Source organism: Carassius auratus, chromosome 2 (genome assembly GCF_003368295.1).
Source record: "Carassius auratus strain Wakin chromosome 2, ASM336829v1, whole genome shotgun sequence".
Classification (NCBI taxonomy): domain Eukaryota; kingdom Metazoa; phylum Chordata; class Actinopteri; order Cypriniformes; family Cyprinidae; genus Carassius; species Carassius auratus.
Genome location: NC_039244.1, coordinates 16,527,516 through 16,543,141, shown reverse-complemented (window position 1 = coordinate 16,543,141; position 15,626 = coordinate 16,527,516). Strand labels below are relative to the sequence as shown.

The 15,626-nt window shown below is 33.8% G+C and overlaps 3 protein-coding genes across 5 annotated transcripts; all 3 read right to left on the bottom strand.

The window, feature by feature from the left end:
* Window positions 1–223: 223 nt before the first annotated feature.
* On the bottom strand, window positions 224–3,418 carry LOC113118007 (BAG family molecular chaperone regulator 1-like). Of its 2 annotated transcripts, none has more exons than XM_026286869.1 (7): window positions 3,300–3,418; window positions 2,851–2,976; window positions 2,522–2,604; window positions 2,329–2,442; window positions 2,120–2,227; window positions 1,520–1,582; window positions 224–1,032 (listed from the first exon to the last, which is right to left on the bottom strand). In XM_026286869.1, the coding sequence occupies exons 1-7, from the start codon at window positions 3,334–3,336 to the stop codon at window positions 1,012–1,014; spliced, it is 552 nt and encodes a 183-aa protein (XP_026142654.1). In that variant the 5' UTR covers window positions 3,337–3,418; the 3' UTR covers window positions 224–1,011. The 2 variants fall into 2 exon arrangements, with proteins under 2 accessions (XP_026142654.1, XP_026142650.1); XM_026286865.1 differs by having other exon boundaries at window positions 233–774.
* A 427-nt stretch (window positions 3,419–3,845) lies between these two features.
* LOC113117990 (charged multivesicular body protein 5) lies at window positions 3,846–8,512 on the bottom strand. Of its 2 annotated transcripts, none has more exons than XM_026286855.1 (8): window positions 8,339–8,512; window positions 8,121–8,225; window positions 5,844–5,890; window positions 5,582–5,675; window positions 5,173–5,244; window positions 4,960–5,068; window positions 4,773–4,888; window positions 3,846–4,669 (listed from the first exon to the last, which is right to left on the bottom strand). In XM_026286855.1, exons 1-8 carry the CDS (start codon window positions 8,402–8,404, stop codon window positions 4,619–4,621), a joined length of 660 nt encoding a protein of 219 aa, XP_026142640.1. In that variant the 5' UTR covers window positions 8,405–8,512; the 3' UTR covers window positions 3,846–4,618. The 2 variants fall into 2 exon arrangements, with proteins under 2 accessions (XP_026142640.1, XP_026142646.1); XM_026286861.1 differs by having other exon boundaries at window positions 8,121–8,267; window positions 8,339–8,479.
* A 3,543-nt stretch (window positions 8,513–12,055) lies between these two features.
* LOC113110842 (delta-type opioid receptor-like) lies at window positions 12,056–15,312 on the bottom strand. Its single transcript, XM_026275069.1, has 3 exons — window positions 15,065–15,312; window positions 14,004–14,356; window positions 12,056–12,777 (listed from the first exon to the last, which is right to left on the bottom strand). Exons 1-3 carry the CDS (start codon window positions 15,307–15,309, stop codon window positions 12,236–12,238), a joined length of 1,140 nt encoding a protein of 379 aa, XP_026130854.1. The 5' UTR covers window positions 15,310–15,312; the 3' UTR covers window positions 12,056–12,235.
* Window positions 15,313–15,626: the final 314 nt, after the last annotated feature.

The following is a 15,626-nucleotide window of genomic DNA, read 5'->3' as shown; positions in this document are numbered from 1 at the left end:
CAAGATTTTAGTATTTTAATACATAATATAATTGAAACCTAGTAGATTTAGAATTGTACAGAACAAGACAAATTGGCAAAGATTTACTGAGATGACACAAAAGTTGTCTTCAAATGTTTCATTTCTGTCAATAACTTGACAACAACATTTGAAACAGAAATTGATAAGGAAAACCACCAGTGGTTTAGAGATTTAATCATAATAAAAACAAAACAAGGACTATCAATTCTACAATCTTCTCATAAATAGAACAAAAAATATCCAAAATTTACTGCAAAAATAAATAAATAAACGATTTATTGAATTTTATCATTTACGTTAGATCCTTAAAGGGTTTTCCTCCAGCATCGTTAACCCCCCCCCCCCTTCTTTGATTAAACTAAGACTGAATCCAACATCTGTCAGACTAGATGATGTTTAAATAGTGAACAGTGTGGTCCAGATGGTCAAAACTCCCTACACCTAGCCATAAGTATTTCCAATAATTAGCATGAAAAATCTAAACTCATAAGAAAACCATTTCAAAATGTTTGGAGTGTTGCCTGTTCTTCTCTGTAGAACAGGTGCATGTGTAGGTTGTGGAGTGTAGTTGAACTGCAGGACCGCCTCCAGTGCCAAAGCTTTCAGTGAGGTTCTTCATTTGCAGCACCAGTAACTACTGAGATCAAGAGTCTTAATTCATGATCATTCTGCTAAGGCTAAGTTTTTTGTCTGAATCTTAGCCAAGTGGTCTGATATTCCAGCTTCAATTTTGTCACACTGTGCTATGAAACCCTGAGTATGAGGAAAATAAAGAGAACAATATTTTTGAATAATAATGGTCATGGTTATGCTTAAGTCTAAGGTGCTTTATTATATCCCAATACTAAAGGAAGTGTTTACCCAATAATTTACATTTACTCACCCTCAGGCCATCAAAGACGTAATTTTATTTCATCATCGGAATTGTTTGGAGAAATTTGCCATTACATCACTTGCTCACAACTGGTCTTCTATAGTGAATGTGTGCCGTCAGAATAAAAGTCCAAACAGCTGATAAAAACATCACAATGATCCACAAGGTAATCCACATTTTGTGAAGCAAAATGCTGACGCAAAAAAAAAAAAAAAAACTATTATTAGAAAGTTTGCAACTTGAAACCATTGCTTGCTGCTAAAATACAAATAATGCATTCGCCAGTGAAAAATTAGTCTAAATCAGAAGAGAAATATGCACATATAAATAACTGTGTTACAAGTGAAAACTGGGATGGATTATAGACTAGAATTTTGGCTAGAAGTGACGGTTCAAAATGAAAATGCCTTGAAGGATTTGTTTCTAACAAAAACGCAGCTTTTCACTTCACAGCATGTAAACTGATGGACTGGAGTCTGGACTCTCGTTCTGATGGCAACGATTCAATCGAGAGGATCCAATGTGAACAAACTCATCTTCATCTTGGATGGCCTGAGGGTGTGTACATTTTCAGCACATTTAAATGTTGGGGTGAACTACTCTTTTTATAAATCATAATCGTACCTGAACAGTTTTCACAAGTCCTTTTTTCTTCATCCTGGAATCACTATAAGTCTCAGGCAAGTTCTGTAAATAATCAATATAAAAAGGCATGAATAAGCTTTACTGTAAAAATGGTCCTTAACTATATCCAATATACTTTAATTTAAAGAACAAAAATACTTAAACAGTAATGATAAAAATAATCAGTTCACAATGAAACAACAGATCTTATCATCCTTACTGTGTTGTACATCTGAGTGTAACAGATTATCAAAAAAAGACGGTCGACCGGAACTTGATTTTATCCATCAGTTGTTGATTGGATTTTGAGATGTGGCTGTTGCACTCAAAAATGAATGTGCGTTTGGAGTTGGTTGTGAAGGGGCAGGGTTTAATCGACTAAATGACTGGAGAAGTACAACTTACAGTATGTCACAAGAGATAAGACTGTCATTTCACCAAAAGACTGTTATAATATTTTGATTAAAATTACACAATGAAAATTGAAAATGAAACATGCATGAACAAATCTTTAATAGTAAGTTCACATGCATTTATAAAATAGATTTTAATTTCATGATAACTTTACGAGACAATATAACAATAATAAAAAACAATTACCATTCCATCTATTTCCTCTAGGATTTTCATGAACTGCTCAGCGGCAACTTTCACCCTGTGGTCCAGTTTGTTAAGAGCCTCAGCTTGCAACTCCTTTGCAAGAAAACCCTGAAAATAATTATGAAATGACCATATTGCCAAGCCTCATAACAAGTACAGTGTTCAAGAAGAAAGATAAAGAGATTTATTTTTATCTATATCACACATACATTCTTCAGTCCTGTTAGTTCACCATCCACCTTCTCGAGCTTCTTGGCAGTTTGCTCCACTGACTTTTCAATGTCTTTGAGCTTTTTAAGCTCACCTTCCTCCTCAGGGCTGTTCTGTAAAAATAAAGAAGCTTGTCATACACAGAAATAATTACAGTTCTACCTGTACGAATGAATGAATGACACATCTTACCCTCTTTCCAATCATCATCAGTTTACAACCCTGCCTTATTCCGAAGCTGGACAGCGGCTCCTCCATCTCCTTCAGTGATTTCCCTACAGCCAGAACAACATAACGTTACAATACTAGTGATCCAGATATTCTTGTATTCAACAATTTTACTGTTGCAATGGCACAGATTAATTAAGCTTTTTATTTCAAACACTGCATTGCTCTGTTGAGTTCAACCAGTGATTATTACTTTTTATGCCCTAAACACAAATGCCCATTTACAGTTGAGTAATAATAACACAGGAAGCTGAAAAGCAGTTGTGCCTGAAGCAGAGTATATACTGTATTACCTTTAAATATGACTTTCTGGGATGGTATTGGTACTCCTGTGGCTTCTGTAAGTGCCTCACACAAATCCTTTAACAGTGCTTCATGTCCATCCTGTGCTGTTAGAGTGATGTTGTGTTTGGTTGAGCCTTAGACAAGAACAGTCATTATCACAGACAGAACAACAAGACAGGTTTAATACTCAAAATTATTCAGAGCTAACCGGCACTGTATCCGCAAGTCCAGCACTGACATTTCCCATTTAACTAACCCTAATTAACGTTATATGTAACGAATATAAAAATAAACGTCTGGGGATTTAGAGGGATGTTCGGATCATTTACAGGTAACGTTAGCTAGCTTCAAAACTGTCGAACCGTAAAGCCTCAATAAAAAAGTACCGACTAACGTACAATTATTTTCGATAGATCTTAATGTTTTAAAATGTAAAATGGTGGTCAGTTTTCTTTACCATAAGCGACTGTTACTGTCATAGTGTTCTCCGCCATATCAGCACAGTATTAGCTAACGCTTCACAACTTTGTACAGTGTGTGTACAGTACACATGCAACCGGAAACGACGCGAGTGTTTACATCACGCCCCTTTTCTGCGCCTCATCTCATCTGTCCTTCTGTATCATTGTATTTTGTCCTTGCATTTACTCAGAAATCATTCGGAAGGATTTAAAAACCTATATTAATAGAAAACCGGTGTGTGTGTGTGTGTCTAATTATTTTATTTTATTTATTTGGAAGAAAAAAAAATCTACATTATGCAATTATTATTAATTTTATTAGGAAAATACCATATACGCAGGAAAAAGTTGGCTATACATAAACCTTTTGAAATAAACTACTAAAAGTGTTGTTTTCAAGGTACTAAAATGTATTTTTTCTTTTTTTTTTGGCTTGTAGTAGGTAATCTTGTAAATAATGTGACTTTGTAATACCTCTTGTTCAATCTGTCTTTCTTCTGAAGTGTTATTGCTGCATGAATAGCCCAGTGCTTCCACACACATTTTTTCAAATATCACCATTTATTGCATCTCTTACAGACACCAGTGATGCATTTCAAAATTGTGATGTATGTCCATTAATAATGTTTGTTATCAAGAAAACCATTTTTCAGACTAGTTCATGGCTGCTCCACGCAAGTTCTTCATTCATGCTAATGCTAACCAGAACGATAGATTTGAAATACTTGATCAGTGTCAACAATAATTCTGTCAGCATTTCAACCAGCAGTTTGGAGTGAAACAAATCACACTTCGTCTTAACAAGAGCATAGACATAAATATTAACTGGCAAATATAAAATATTAATTATAATAATATGAGCTTATATGCAATATGTAACCACACTCAAGAGTGAGATTTTTTAATATTTGTCATTTTTTGTTAAAATAAATAAATAAATAAATTTAAATAAGTTCAATAACTAGACTTTCCCAAACCGTTTATATCTCCAAGGTTATCATCCAAAATTGTTTTTGCTTGGACGTGCATTGATAAAAAGGTATGTTCAGATAAAAGGGAAAGTACAGTAGGTGATCCAAAATTCTGATTACTAACAGATATGCCAGGAGTTTTTAATTGGATATCTAAAAACTGTAATCCCGGCGGAATCTAGGGGGTTATGGAAATCAGGCGAACATGTTTACATGACCAAATCACGCTTCATGTACAATACCACGTGCTAGCTGTAATGAATACAACACAACATGTTAAATACCATCAGAACAAGAAAAACGTCCTCCACCAGTGAACAAAACACTGATCAGAGAACAGATTCTTATGTGGCAGGGATCTGTGGTAGACCAAACTCATCGACCAGAACGCCATCCTGAAAGATACAAATTCAAATATGCACTGAATAAAATCACAAAGGCAAATAATAACAAATATGAATATTTTGTCAGTGAAAATTTTATCTATGCAATCTGCACCTTGTTGGTTTTAGTGTCGCTGGGCATTCCTTCAGGAATGGAGGGTGCAGACGAGGCTTCATCTAAGTAAGAGCTGTCATCATCCAGCAGTAACTCATCTCCCAGAGCATCCAGCTCTGCAACAGAGAGAAAAAGTGAATCTCTCAGCTCCACACACACACACACACACACACACACACACACACACCTGCTTCTAACTCATCCTCATCGATCTCTGGTGTGCCGTAGCTGCGACTGAGAGCTTCCTGGACCTCGTTGGCCTCTTCCATCATGTCCTCCAGTTGATCCTGCAGGTCCTATCAGTCACAAAGATTGGTAATGAAAAGTGTACATTATTTACCACTGATCATTCATCAAAAATATTGCTCGACAGCTAAGTGTATATGATAAGTGTATATACTTCAATCTGGTCCATCTTCACTTGTTTATATGCTTTCTTCATTTCTTTTGCACCAATCTTCATAGCCTCCACCTACAACAGAACATATAAAACATCTAGAATCGAACAGTTAAAATGAATTAATATATTCTATATAATAAATTAAATTAAAAATCCAATACTGATTGGGCCAATATGGACACCAGCAAAACAGAATGACATTTTAGAAAGTTAAGAAATAAACTGTTATTAGAAAATGATCTATATGTTATTGTATTTATTTATTTTATTAGGCAAATACCATATAAGAAGATGAGGCATCTCATCAAAATAAATAAATAGATGTAATGAATTAAAAAATGACATAAAAAATGTATAGTGCTGGGAATAATATGGGCAGCTGTAAAGTTAAAAAATAACAAGAGTTTACTGTTGTTTTGGTGTCCCTTAAAGACTGGATTGTATAGTTGGCTTGTTCCATATTAAATGACTGCTGGGAAAGCTGATCTCTTTGACCTTCATACCTGCATAATACAGTGAAAAGAAAAGCAAAAATAGAATATAACATTATATTATAAAATATTTGCATCACTTTTATCCTTTTTCAATTTAAAATGGAAACATAATCTTAGATATTAAACTAAACATTTCATTCATTACAAATGAATATTAGTACAGGGAAAAAAACTCACATTCTCTTTTGTTTCAGTACTCTCATCGCCTTCTGTTTTACTGTATTCTGTAAACAGATTGTTCATCTCACACTTACAGAACTGTGTATGACCCAAACATTTTAAACCACACTCATTCAAATACCAAAAAAATATTCATGAAATTCTAAAGGTCAGATGATGTAGAAGTTGCTCTTTGGATCATCAGGTTATACATAAACTTATGTTGTTCATTAAGCTGATATATACTGTATATCTATCTATATATATATATATATATATATATATATATATATATATATATATCTCTATCTATCTATCTATATATATATATATATATATATATATATATATATATATATATATATATATATATATATATATATATATATATATATATATATATATATATATATATATATATATATATATCATGATGAGGAAAAAAACATAAATAAGTCGCACTGGACTATAAGTCGCATTTATTTAGAATAGAAAACATTACCGTCTCCAGCCGTCTCTATGCTGCTCAGTGCTCCTGTTGCCCACACTAAAGACATAGAGCGCCCTCTCGTGGCTGTAGATTGTAATGTTTTCTCTCGGTTCATGTCAAATTAATTTTGATAAATAAGTCGCACCTGACTATAAGTCGCAGGACCAGCCAAACTATGAAAAAAGTGCGACTTATAGTCCCGAAAATACGGGTATATATATATATATATATATATATATATATATATATATATATATATATATATATATATATATATATATATATATATATATATATATATATATATATATATATTAGGGGTGTAACGATACGCGTATTCGTATTGAACCGTTCGGTACGACGCTTTCGGTTCGGTACGCGGTACGCATTATGTATACCGAACGGTTCGTTGGAGTAATTAATTATATTTGAAAAAAAAAAAGAGAGAGAGAGAGAAATATAATGATATGCATTCAACAAGGTAGCCCAATAACCCAAACAACGTAACAGGCAACGCCCCTGACACTCCCGAAGAAGAAAAAAACACCATCTTATATGTTTATGTTAGGCTACTCAGCAGGCGCTCGCTCACTCAGTACGCGCTGAAGGCTCGTTGCAAAATAGCCAATGCGTTTAACAGACTAGAAATGAGAAGATCCTCCAATAACCAATAGGTCTGGTGTTTGGGTGCACTTTGGATTCCCTTTAAGCTATAATGGTGATGGCAAGAGAGTGGTGGATAAAAAAACAACGGTATGTCGCATCTGCAACATGACAGGGTACACCAGCGGGAATAAAAAAAAAAAAAAAAAAAACACCAGCGGGAATATCTGGGATATATGCGTCAGTACTATCTGGGAAAAGACGAAAAAAAGGAGAAACATGCACGCAGCAAACTATCCCTGCAGCATTTAGACACTATAGCTTACAGGGAATCCAACCCAAACACCAGACCTGTTGGTTATTTTAGGATCTTATATTTCTGGTCTGTTAAAGGCATTCGACATTTTGCAACGAGCCTTCAGCGCGTGCTGAGTGAGCGAGCGCCTTAGGGGCCGTTCACATATCGTGCCTAAAAACGCATGGAAAACGCTAAGCGCGTCTTTCTCCTCCTTTCCAAAGCGCTCGGGCAGAAGCGCTCATGAGGCGTCTGTCTTTGCTAAGCAACAATGACGTGCTCTCTCCATGAGACGCGGAAATTTCAGCGAAGGATAAATGGATTTGCAGCTCTAAAAATCGCTTGCAGTAGCTCTGCTACTAAATTTATTTCAAAATTGCAATCCATATACAACTATGATCAGCTGATCCTTCATCTTGGCTGAGCTCTCAACGTTGTTACGGGAAAGGATGAAGCTGATTGGTTGGTTCTTGTCACATGACCCGCGGTGCGCTTGCGGCATTCTGAAAAGTTGAGATGTTTTTACATTTTGCTGTATCTAAAACGTATCGAACCGAACCGAACCGTGACATCAGTGTATCGTATCGAACCAAACCGTGAATTTTGTGAACCGTTACACCCCTAATATATATATATATATATATATATATATATATTATTTACACAAACTAAAGTGCTGCTATCAGAGGGAGGACTTACAAAACTAAGTCATTCATGTTAACTTGTCAATAAAAAATTAAATTTGATTCACAAGTTGCTGATAATGTTCATTTTAATTAAATAAAATAAATGTATTGAAAACGCAAAACAGACTTTTGGATCTCACTGTAGAGCAGCCTGTGTGGATAGAATGAGAGAGACTATTATTGCATGTTAAATTATATCAACCCCAATCTCAGATGCTCACTTTTGAGGGTCCATCCCTCATCTTTTTCATCTGGTCCTTATACTTCATTAGCTCTGCGTCGATTCTCGTTATTTTCTTATCGATTGACTCGATCCTCGTATCCACCTATAACGGGAACAGCACACAGCATCCACAGTACATTCATGTCTGACATGCAAACACCAGTTAGGATGCTGCACCCATGTTCCCTGAGACAGTCACAACATTACACCACTTACATTGCCTACGCAGTCAGAAAGGTTAGGAGTAGGCGTTTGTTTGCTCCGACCGAAAATTCGGTTCATTTTAAACGGGACTGATACTTATTTGTTTTGTTAAGGTAGGCTACTTAAAGTCTGATCACAGTAAGCTTGTTCCGGTTGGTCGTAGAATACACACCATAATAAAAGTCACTACTGAGCTGTATGCTATTTCCCACTGGTAAAGCTTTAGAAATTCACTAAATTCAGTTGTTCATGTGTAGGTAATTGCTGTATATGTTTCTCTTTCGTCTCATTTCCCCCTTTGAAATTGTTTCTTCATATATTAAAAAAAAAAAATGTCGCGAGATTTAGATAATATATGTATATATATTAATTATTGCTACAATTGGCTTACTATTATCAGGTTGATATATTTCATGACTGATATGATATGGTTCTTCTTTTATTTTTTTCTATCTTTATTTTTTGAAAATAAAATACTAAATCAAATAGTTTTTCATTTCAGTTATCTATGTATTAATTAATTGATTTATTATATTTATTTACTGTTAATAATCTGAGAAATCTGACTGCTGCATTCCAAATATATATATATATTTAAAGTATTATCATTATTATTTTATTTTTAGCAACATTCAGGTACATTTAAACCTTTATGTTGATATAACCACGATCTGATGATGCAAATATCCCATTTCAGTCAGAAAAGATGGTAGTAGGCTAGTCAAAACATTATGGATAGTGTAAGTACAGACAAGTCATTTTTTTTCTAAATACCTTTACAAGAAGTGTTAAAAAATATATAAATTCTGCCATCATTTATTAATATTTGTGTCATTCCAAAGTATTTAGACTAAGTATATTTTGGTTTTCCATGAAAGAAGGAAAGTTACTGAAATCAGAAGGGAAATGCTAGCATTTATTATATCTTTTGACAAATTACACATTTATATAATCTTCAAAGGAAGTTTTATATTAATTCAACGTTTTCAACAAATTCAACATTTAATTAAACATATTACCAGTTTACAGAAAGAAAATCTATTTCTTCTAAATCAAAGCTAGATGCGGTGTCCATTGACTTCAAGCCCTCATCTTCATGTCATCCTCTGGCTGATCTGAGATGTTCTCATTATACTGACAAGCATCAAAGGTGTGGAAATTTTTTTTTTTTCTTGCCATTTAATTTAGGCTATAAGATGCACAATAAGTTTCCATGGCGATACTGCCTTTGTTACGTGGTTACGCTTCTTTCATCTGGCTTCGTTGTCTTGTATGATTTTTCGGACAAATTGCAGTCATGGATTAAAACCCCATAACTGACATCTCTGATCAGAACATGACTCGTCTCAACACTGATTCTTACAGTTCAGTTTATTGACAATATAATTCAATATATAATTCAAATACAAGTAATTTTATACAAGCAAGGTACAACTGATGGCATAGCAAAGCTAATTTCATTTAATTTCAAATGATTTTTATATAAAAAAATGCTTTTTTTAAAACATTTTTTTAAATTGCACATATTGAAGCACAGGCTGAGAAAGAAAACTTGCTAGCACATTCAAAATCTGCCGGGATATAATAGTGTACAAGCATATTACTGAAATTACAGTGGAACTTACAGAAGCTTCTCTAACTCGTCATTGTCTTCATTGTCCTATATCATATTATAAATATCAATCAAATATTTGCAATAATGTCATATATATTGATTCACAAAAAAAAAAAAAAAGGCACAAAGGGCATTACATTTTTCAAAAGAATTTAGCAATTCCCAAAACTGTGCAATAGAGCACTGATGATACCTTGTATCACACACACACCAAATGAACAAAACTACAGTAAAATATTACATTTTTTACAATGCCAGGACGTATGTATGTGTGTGTGTATATATATATATATATATATATATATATATATATATTATATATATATATATATATATATATATATATTATATATATATATATATATATATATATATATATATATATATATATATATATATATATATTACAAATACTTACAAAAATCAACTGTTACATCAATAATATCAAAGACAATGTAAGTTTGAACTGTTTTGCTTGAGACATATTTCTGTCATTTTAATATGTAACAGAAAGTATTTAGTATTTTCTTTTCATCATAAATTGTTTTTACATAAAGATTTCATTGTCAAGCATGCAATAGAGATGTACATCTTTTTTTGTAGGTCTACAGAAATGATAATGCATTGTATTACGCATGAACAACCTGACTAAGTAGATTCAGTCCTTTAGTTGGTTGTTTTAAAGCCCTATTCCCCCCAAAAATAAAAAAAATAAAACATAAAAATCAGTAGACTCCCTCTAAGGCAACTTAGATACATAATCCTTGAAACATAATCCTTCATAATCCTTTTCAGACATAATCCTTCAATCTAAATTAAATACGGAGAATATAAAGCACTTGTCAGACAGACTTGTCAAGCAGTTTCAAATACACTACACTCATTTAACTCAAACTCATTTAACTGCTGTAGATTACATTAATATAATTTTTACACCATTAAAGATAGTTTCCTGAGTGATAATCACGTGACACTGCTGATTAACATACATTGATATATATAAGGACTGTTTCACAATCCAAAATAAAAGTTTATGTATTTACATTACAAACAGATGCATTCATACAGTGTTTTTGCTTGTCGTATTTTACATATATACATAATATTACATCATTTTTTTAATCATATCTACTCAAGCAAAACTATAAGTTAGACTTAAAATACTGAGCCTAAAGGACTTATTATAATAGGAGCTTTGAGCATGACGTTTGATTGTGAGGGACCAGATTTTCATCATCTTTGGTCAATGGACATTTAAAAAAGAAATAAACAATCTGAATAAGAAGATACACTGTAAAAAAATATTATATTTTAATGGAAAAGGCTGCAAAAATACAGTAAGAACCAGGTGATTGGTTAAAGGTAAATTCCATTACTATATACCAGGAAAAAACTTTAATTAATCTAACGTGACATTTTCATAAATGTACCATTTTTGGAAGTGAAAAAACTAAAACAAATCATCCTATCATTAACAGTGAAAACCCATAAAGTGATATTCCCAGAATGCCTTGTGTGATACTTCACATTTAATGTTTTTTTTTTTTTTTTTTTTTGATTGAAATACCAGTTTCTTCTTAGTTTTTTCTTATCAGTTATTTATGTTATGTAGTTTTATGTTACATCTTATTTTGGTAAACTGCATTATTGTAGTGTCATGTATATTAATATATATCTTCTGTATATAAATTAATTATATTAACCTAAACTAGTGGTGCACGATAAATATCGGCTTATAATTAATGCGCATCTCTAAATTATCTCTTAATTATCGGCCGATATTTATCTTGCACTCCTAACCTCAGCTTCTGCAAAAGTTACTTGTGACGAGCTTTGATTCATCATGTGGCTTTTTCATGAACACCTGTGTTTTTGGTGGTTGTCAACATATTTAAAAAGTATAAAAGCTCTTTTAATATTTCTGTAGTTTGGTGATTTATCATTAGATCATTTAATGAATTATAATGTATGGGATTTTACTGTAAATTGTAATGAAATCAGAAATATTAAATGGTTGTACCTTTTTTTTTTACAGTAAAGTTCTGGCAACCACAGCTGCTAAGTTTTTTGTTTATTTTATTATTATTTTTTTTTAGGGTAAACCATAGAAAATATGGACATTCAAAACAAGACAATGATTTTGCTAAAAAATTCCTTTTTGCTCTATCAATAGTTAGCGTATTTTTCTGAACGTAAAGGACACAATCTCTTTCTCAGATGGCAGTGGTGATCTGTGTCAGCCCCAGGTCATTTGAGTCCTCTTGACCGTGAAAGGATGACAGCTCCACTGCTAGTCATACGGGTCGACCCTGGCCCCCATCACCTTTGGCCTCTGCTGGACACGTGTGCTCGCGAAGAGTGCTTCTGACCCGACTGACGCCGTGCCCGTGCCCGTCCCCCTTCATCCGACCTGGGCAGCAGAAGTCCCTGAAGCACCGTTTGAAGTTCTCATCAAGGAAAGCATACAGGATGGGGTTCAGACTGCTGTTGGTGTATCCCAGCGCCACACAGAAGAAGTAAGCAGCCATGACCGCAGTGGTCTCCGGCACTCCGGGCGCAAGAGCTTTGACTAGGATGAAGATGTGTATGGGCGTCCAGCACACCACAAACACAGCTACCACAACCAGCACAAGGCGGGTGATGCGTCTCAGGTTGCGGTCTTTTTCCCGCGAGCCCGATAGCAGACGTACACTCTTGAGACGCAGGACCATAAGCGTGTAGCACACCGTGATGATGAGGAGAGGAGCCACAAAGGCAAAGATAAAGACGCAGATCTTCATCAATGTGTCCCAGTAAATATACGGGTCTGGAAACTGCAGAGCACATTCTGTAGTGCCTGCATAAAAAATATATATATAACAACAGTGGTTAGTTATTAATTAGACGTGAGGACAACTGAATCATGTGTGAATCCACTGTGGAAGGAACAAAATATACATTAGGATGGAGTACAGAACTCAAATACCATCAATTAACATAAGATATTTTGGATTTCTTCCTAAATGATAATTACATGTCACTGCTGATCATTATACACTGATTTATATATAGATAGATAGTTTTACTTATTTACAGTGCATATGTGTGTGTGTGTGTGTGTGTGTGTGTGTGTGTGTGTGTATATTACTGTAACTACATAGAGTGTTTTTAAATTTTACATTTCTTTTTGGCCCCTCATCAACATATTCTCTTAAGAGGTATACAATGCCATTTTAATGAAAACATCAACTGTGAAATTATGATTAAGTCAGTAATTAAGTTATGGCCGATAACCGATAATTGCCGATATTCAAATATTATTTATACATTTTCTAACATTTTTCAAAATTAAAATAAAAATGATATGTAAATTAGCCATCACAACATTATAACATACAGTATGAAAAGATTAATTTTGAGATTTACTAAAAATTACATTTAACTGTGTTTGATGATTAAATGATTAGTATATTTAAAGATAAACTTAAAGTGAATATTAATTAATGGGCGACTCACTAACAATAATTATCTAATAAATATCTGGTAAATAAAATAAAACCAGGAATCAGAGAGATTAGATTTTTTTATCATAATGTTATGGATACATGAAAGTAATCAAATGTTACAAAACATTTATTCTATTTGAAAATTAATGCTGTTCCTTTGAAGGTTCTGTTAGTCATTCAATCCTGAAAATGCTATGATGTTTCCACAAAAAAATTAAGCAGCACAATTGTTGTCAACTTAATAATAACAAGTGTTTTTAATCACCAAATTAACAAATTAACAACAAATTAGAATGATTTCTGAAGGATCATGTGAAACTGAAGACTGGAGTAATGGCTTTACCAACACAGGAATAAATTACATGTTAAAGCATACATATATATATATATATATATATATATATATATATATATATATATATATATATATATATATATATATATATATTTACATTTCAATAATCTTTTTTACTATATATTTGATCAAATACATGCAACTTTGTTCTTTCAAAAATATTATACAAATCTTACCAACCCTATACTGTTGAATGGTAGTTTTTATATCATTCGTCCCTACCATTGTTTGTCTGAGTGCTCCCAAGAATCATTGCAGGGATCCCAGCAGCCGAGGACAGCACCCAAATGAAGATGTTGATGATCTTAGCTTTCATGGGTGTCCGGAAGTCCAGGGCCTTGACGGGGTGGCAGACGGCCACATAGCGGTCCACACTCATCATGGTCAAGGTGAAGATACTAGTAAACATGTTATAGTAGTCGATGGAGATGAAAACCTTACACACCACCTCTCCAAACGGCCAGGAGTTCAGTAGATAATCTGTGCTCTGAAAGGGCATGGTGGTGGTTACCAAGGCATCGGCAACAGCCAGGTTAAAGATGTAGATGTTTGTGGCGGTTTTCATTTTAGTGTATCTGTCGGGGAAAATCAATTGAGTCAGACAATGTCAAAATAAATGAAACACAACACATCAGTGTGATAAATTAATGTAGGAAATTGCTTTCAGGCAGTATACTAAATAAACTGATAGTAGATTCCCTATACCTTACCAAACATTTGTCTCTCAGTGGTTTGCTGGTTGTGTAAAACATGATATATCATTCACAGCTTAAACCCATCTATTTTTTTTTTGTGTGTGTGTGATTATGTATGCAGAATGACAGACTGAGATGCAATACATTATTCAACAAGCACAAACAGTGCAGTTCTTTATCTCAAATGTCTCGAAAACCACATATACCATCTTTACACAGCACAGAAACAGCATCTAAAGTGCCATATATATGACCGAAGTGTTTAGTATCATTTGTATTCCTCTATATACAGAATGTGGAGCAGACACAGTCCCTGCTCAAAGCAGAATATATTTACTATGTCAATGTAATTTTGACTGCATTGTACATTAATATGTCAGTCCACCGGAGGGAGCCAAACTGCCGAATTGGACTTGAATCCTTGACTACATGTTTTCCATAAAACTGATATTTCGTCCTAACTATAGCCCACCAGAAACGTCTCATGTGGTTGTTTACAAAGAAGTCTATTAAAGACTGAGATTAAACTATATTTAAAGGCGCTCGTATTATGAGGGCAGCACATCTCAGGACAGTGCTGTTTCTTACCTGATAATGACATACATCACCAGGCAGTTCCCCACTAGTCCTACCACAAACACCACGGAATACACGGCAGTGATGATCGGAATGATAGGCGACATAGTTTCCTGCTCGTTCGTCCAGCTTTCATTCAGTGAATAGTTATAAATGTCCGAGACCGCAGACTGCCATGTGAAGTTGGGTAAACACTTTTCGGGGTGCGATGAGGGGCATTTGTCCTCCTTAAAAATCTGCACCACGTTGCTGTCCATGCTCTGTACATTTGCAAAAATGAGAGCAAAAGTTCAGTCGCTTTAGAATACAGATTGAGCCTATATACAAATGGTAAAATAATCATCAAAAATTAATCATCAGGATATTTATATTGACTGCTTTTTACAACAGAATAATTTAATAAGCTTTTGTAAAAAAAAAAAAAAAAAAAAAAAATGATTACAGTGCAAATACACGATAACTGATTCTGTAATTGCACTTTACCCCCAAAATGTCAATTTGCCTACACAGTTGGTAAAACATCACTTATAAAAGACTTACCTTATTATGAACTGCAAACCGTTAATAAACGTTG

What these genes read in the sequence shown, in the direction of transcription:
- LOC113118007 (XM_026286865.1), bottom strand. Translation starts at nt 3,336, where the DNA reads ATGGCGGAGAACACTATGACAGTAACAGTCGCTTATG. An exon ending in CCAGAAAGTCATATTTAAAG is followed by an intron (nt 2,605 to 2,850) that starts GTAATACAGTAT and finishes TTCTGGCTGTAG; the next exon opens with GGAAATCACTGAAGGAGATG. An exon ending in TGATGATGATTGGAAAGAGG is followed by an intron (nt 2,443 to 2,521) that starts GTAAGATGTGTC and finishes TTATTTTTACAG; the next exon opens with AACAGCCCTGAGGAGGAAGG.
- LOC113117990 (XM_026286855.1), bottom strand. Translation starts at nt 8,404, where the DNA reads ATGAACCGAATTTTCGGTCGGAGCAAACAAACGCCTACTCCTAACCTT. An exon ending in TTTCTGACTGCGTAGGCAAT is followed by an intron (nt 8,226 to 8,338) that starts GTAAGTGGTGTA and finishes TTCCCGTTATAG; the next exon opens with GTGGATACGAGGATCGAGTC. An exon ending in GCGACACTAAAACCAACAAG is followed by an intron (nt 4,670 to 4,772) that starts GTGCAGATTGCA and finishes TGTATCTTTCAG; the next exon opens with GATGGCGTTCTGGTCGATGA.
- LOC113110842 (XM_026275069.1), bottom strand. Translation starts at nt 15,309, where the DNA reads ATGGACAGCAACGTGGTGCAGATTTTTAAGGAGGACAAATGCCCCTCA. An exon ending in GTGATGTATGTCATTATCAG is followed by an intron (nt 14,357 to 15,064) that starts GTAAGAAACAGC and finishes TTTCCCCGACAG; the next exon opens with ATACACTAAAATGAAAACCG. An exon ending in GAGCACTCAGACAAACAATG is followed by an intron (nt 12,778 to 14,003) that starts GTAGGGACGAAT and finishes TTTTTTATGCAG; the next exon opens with GCACTACAGAATGTGCTCTG.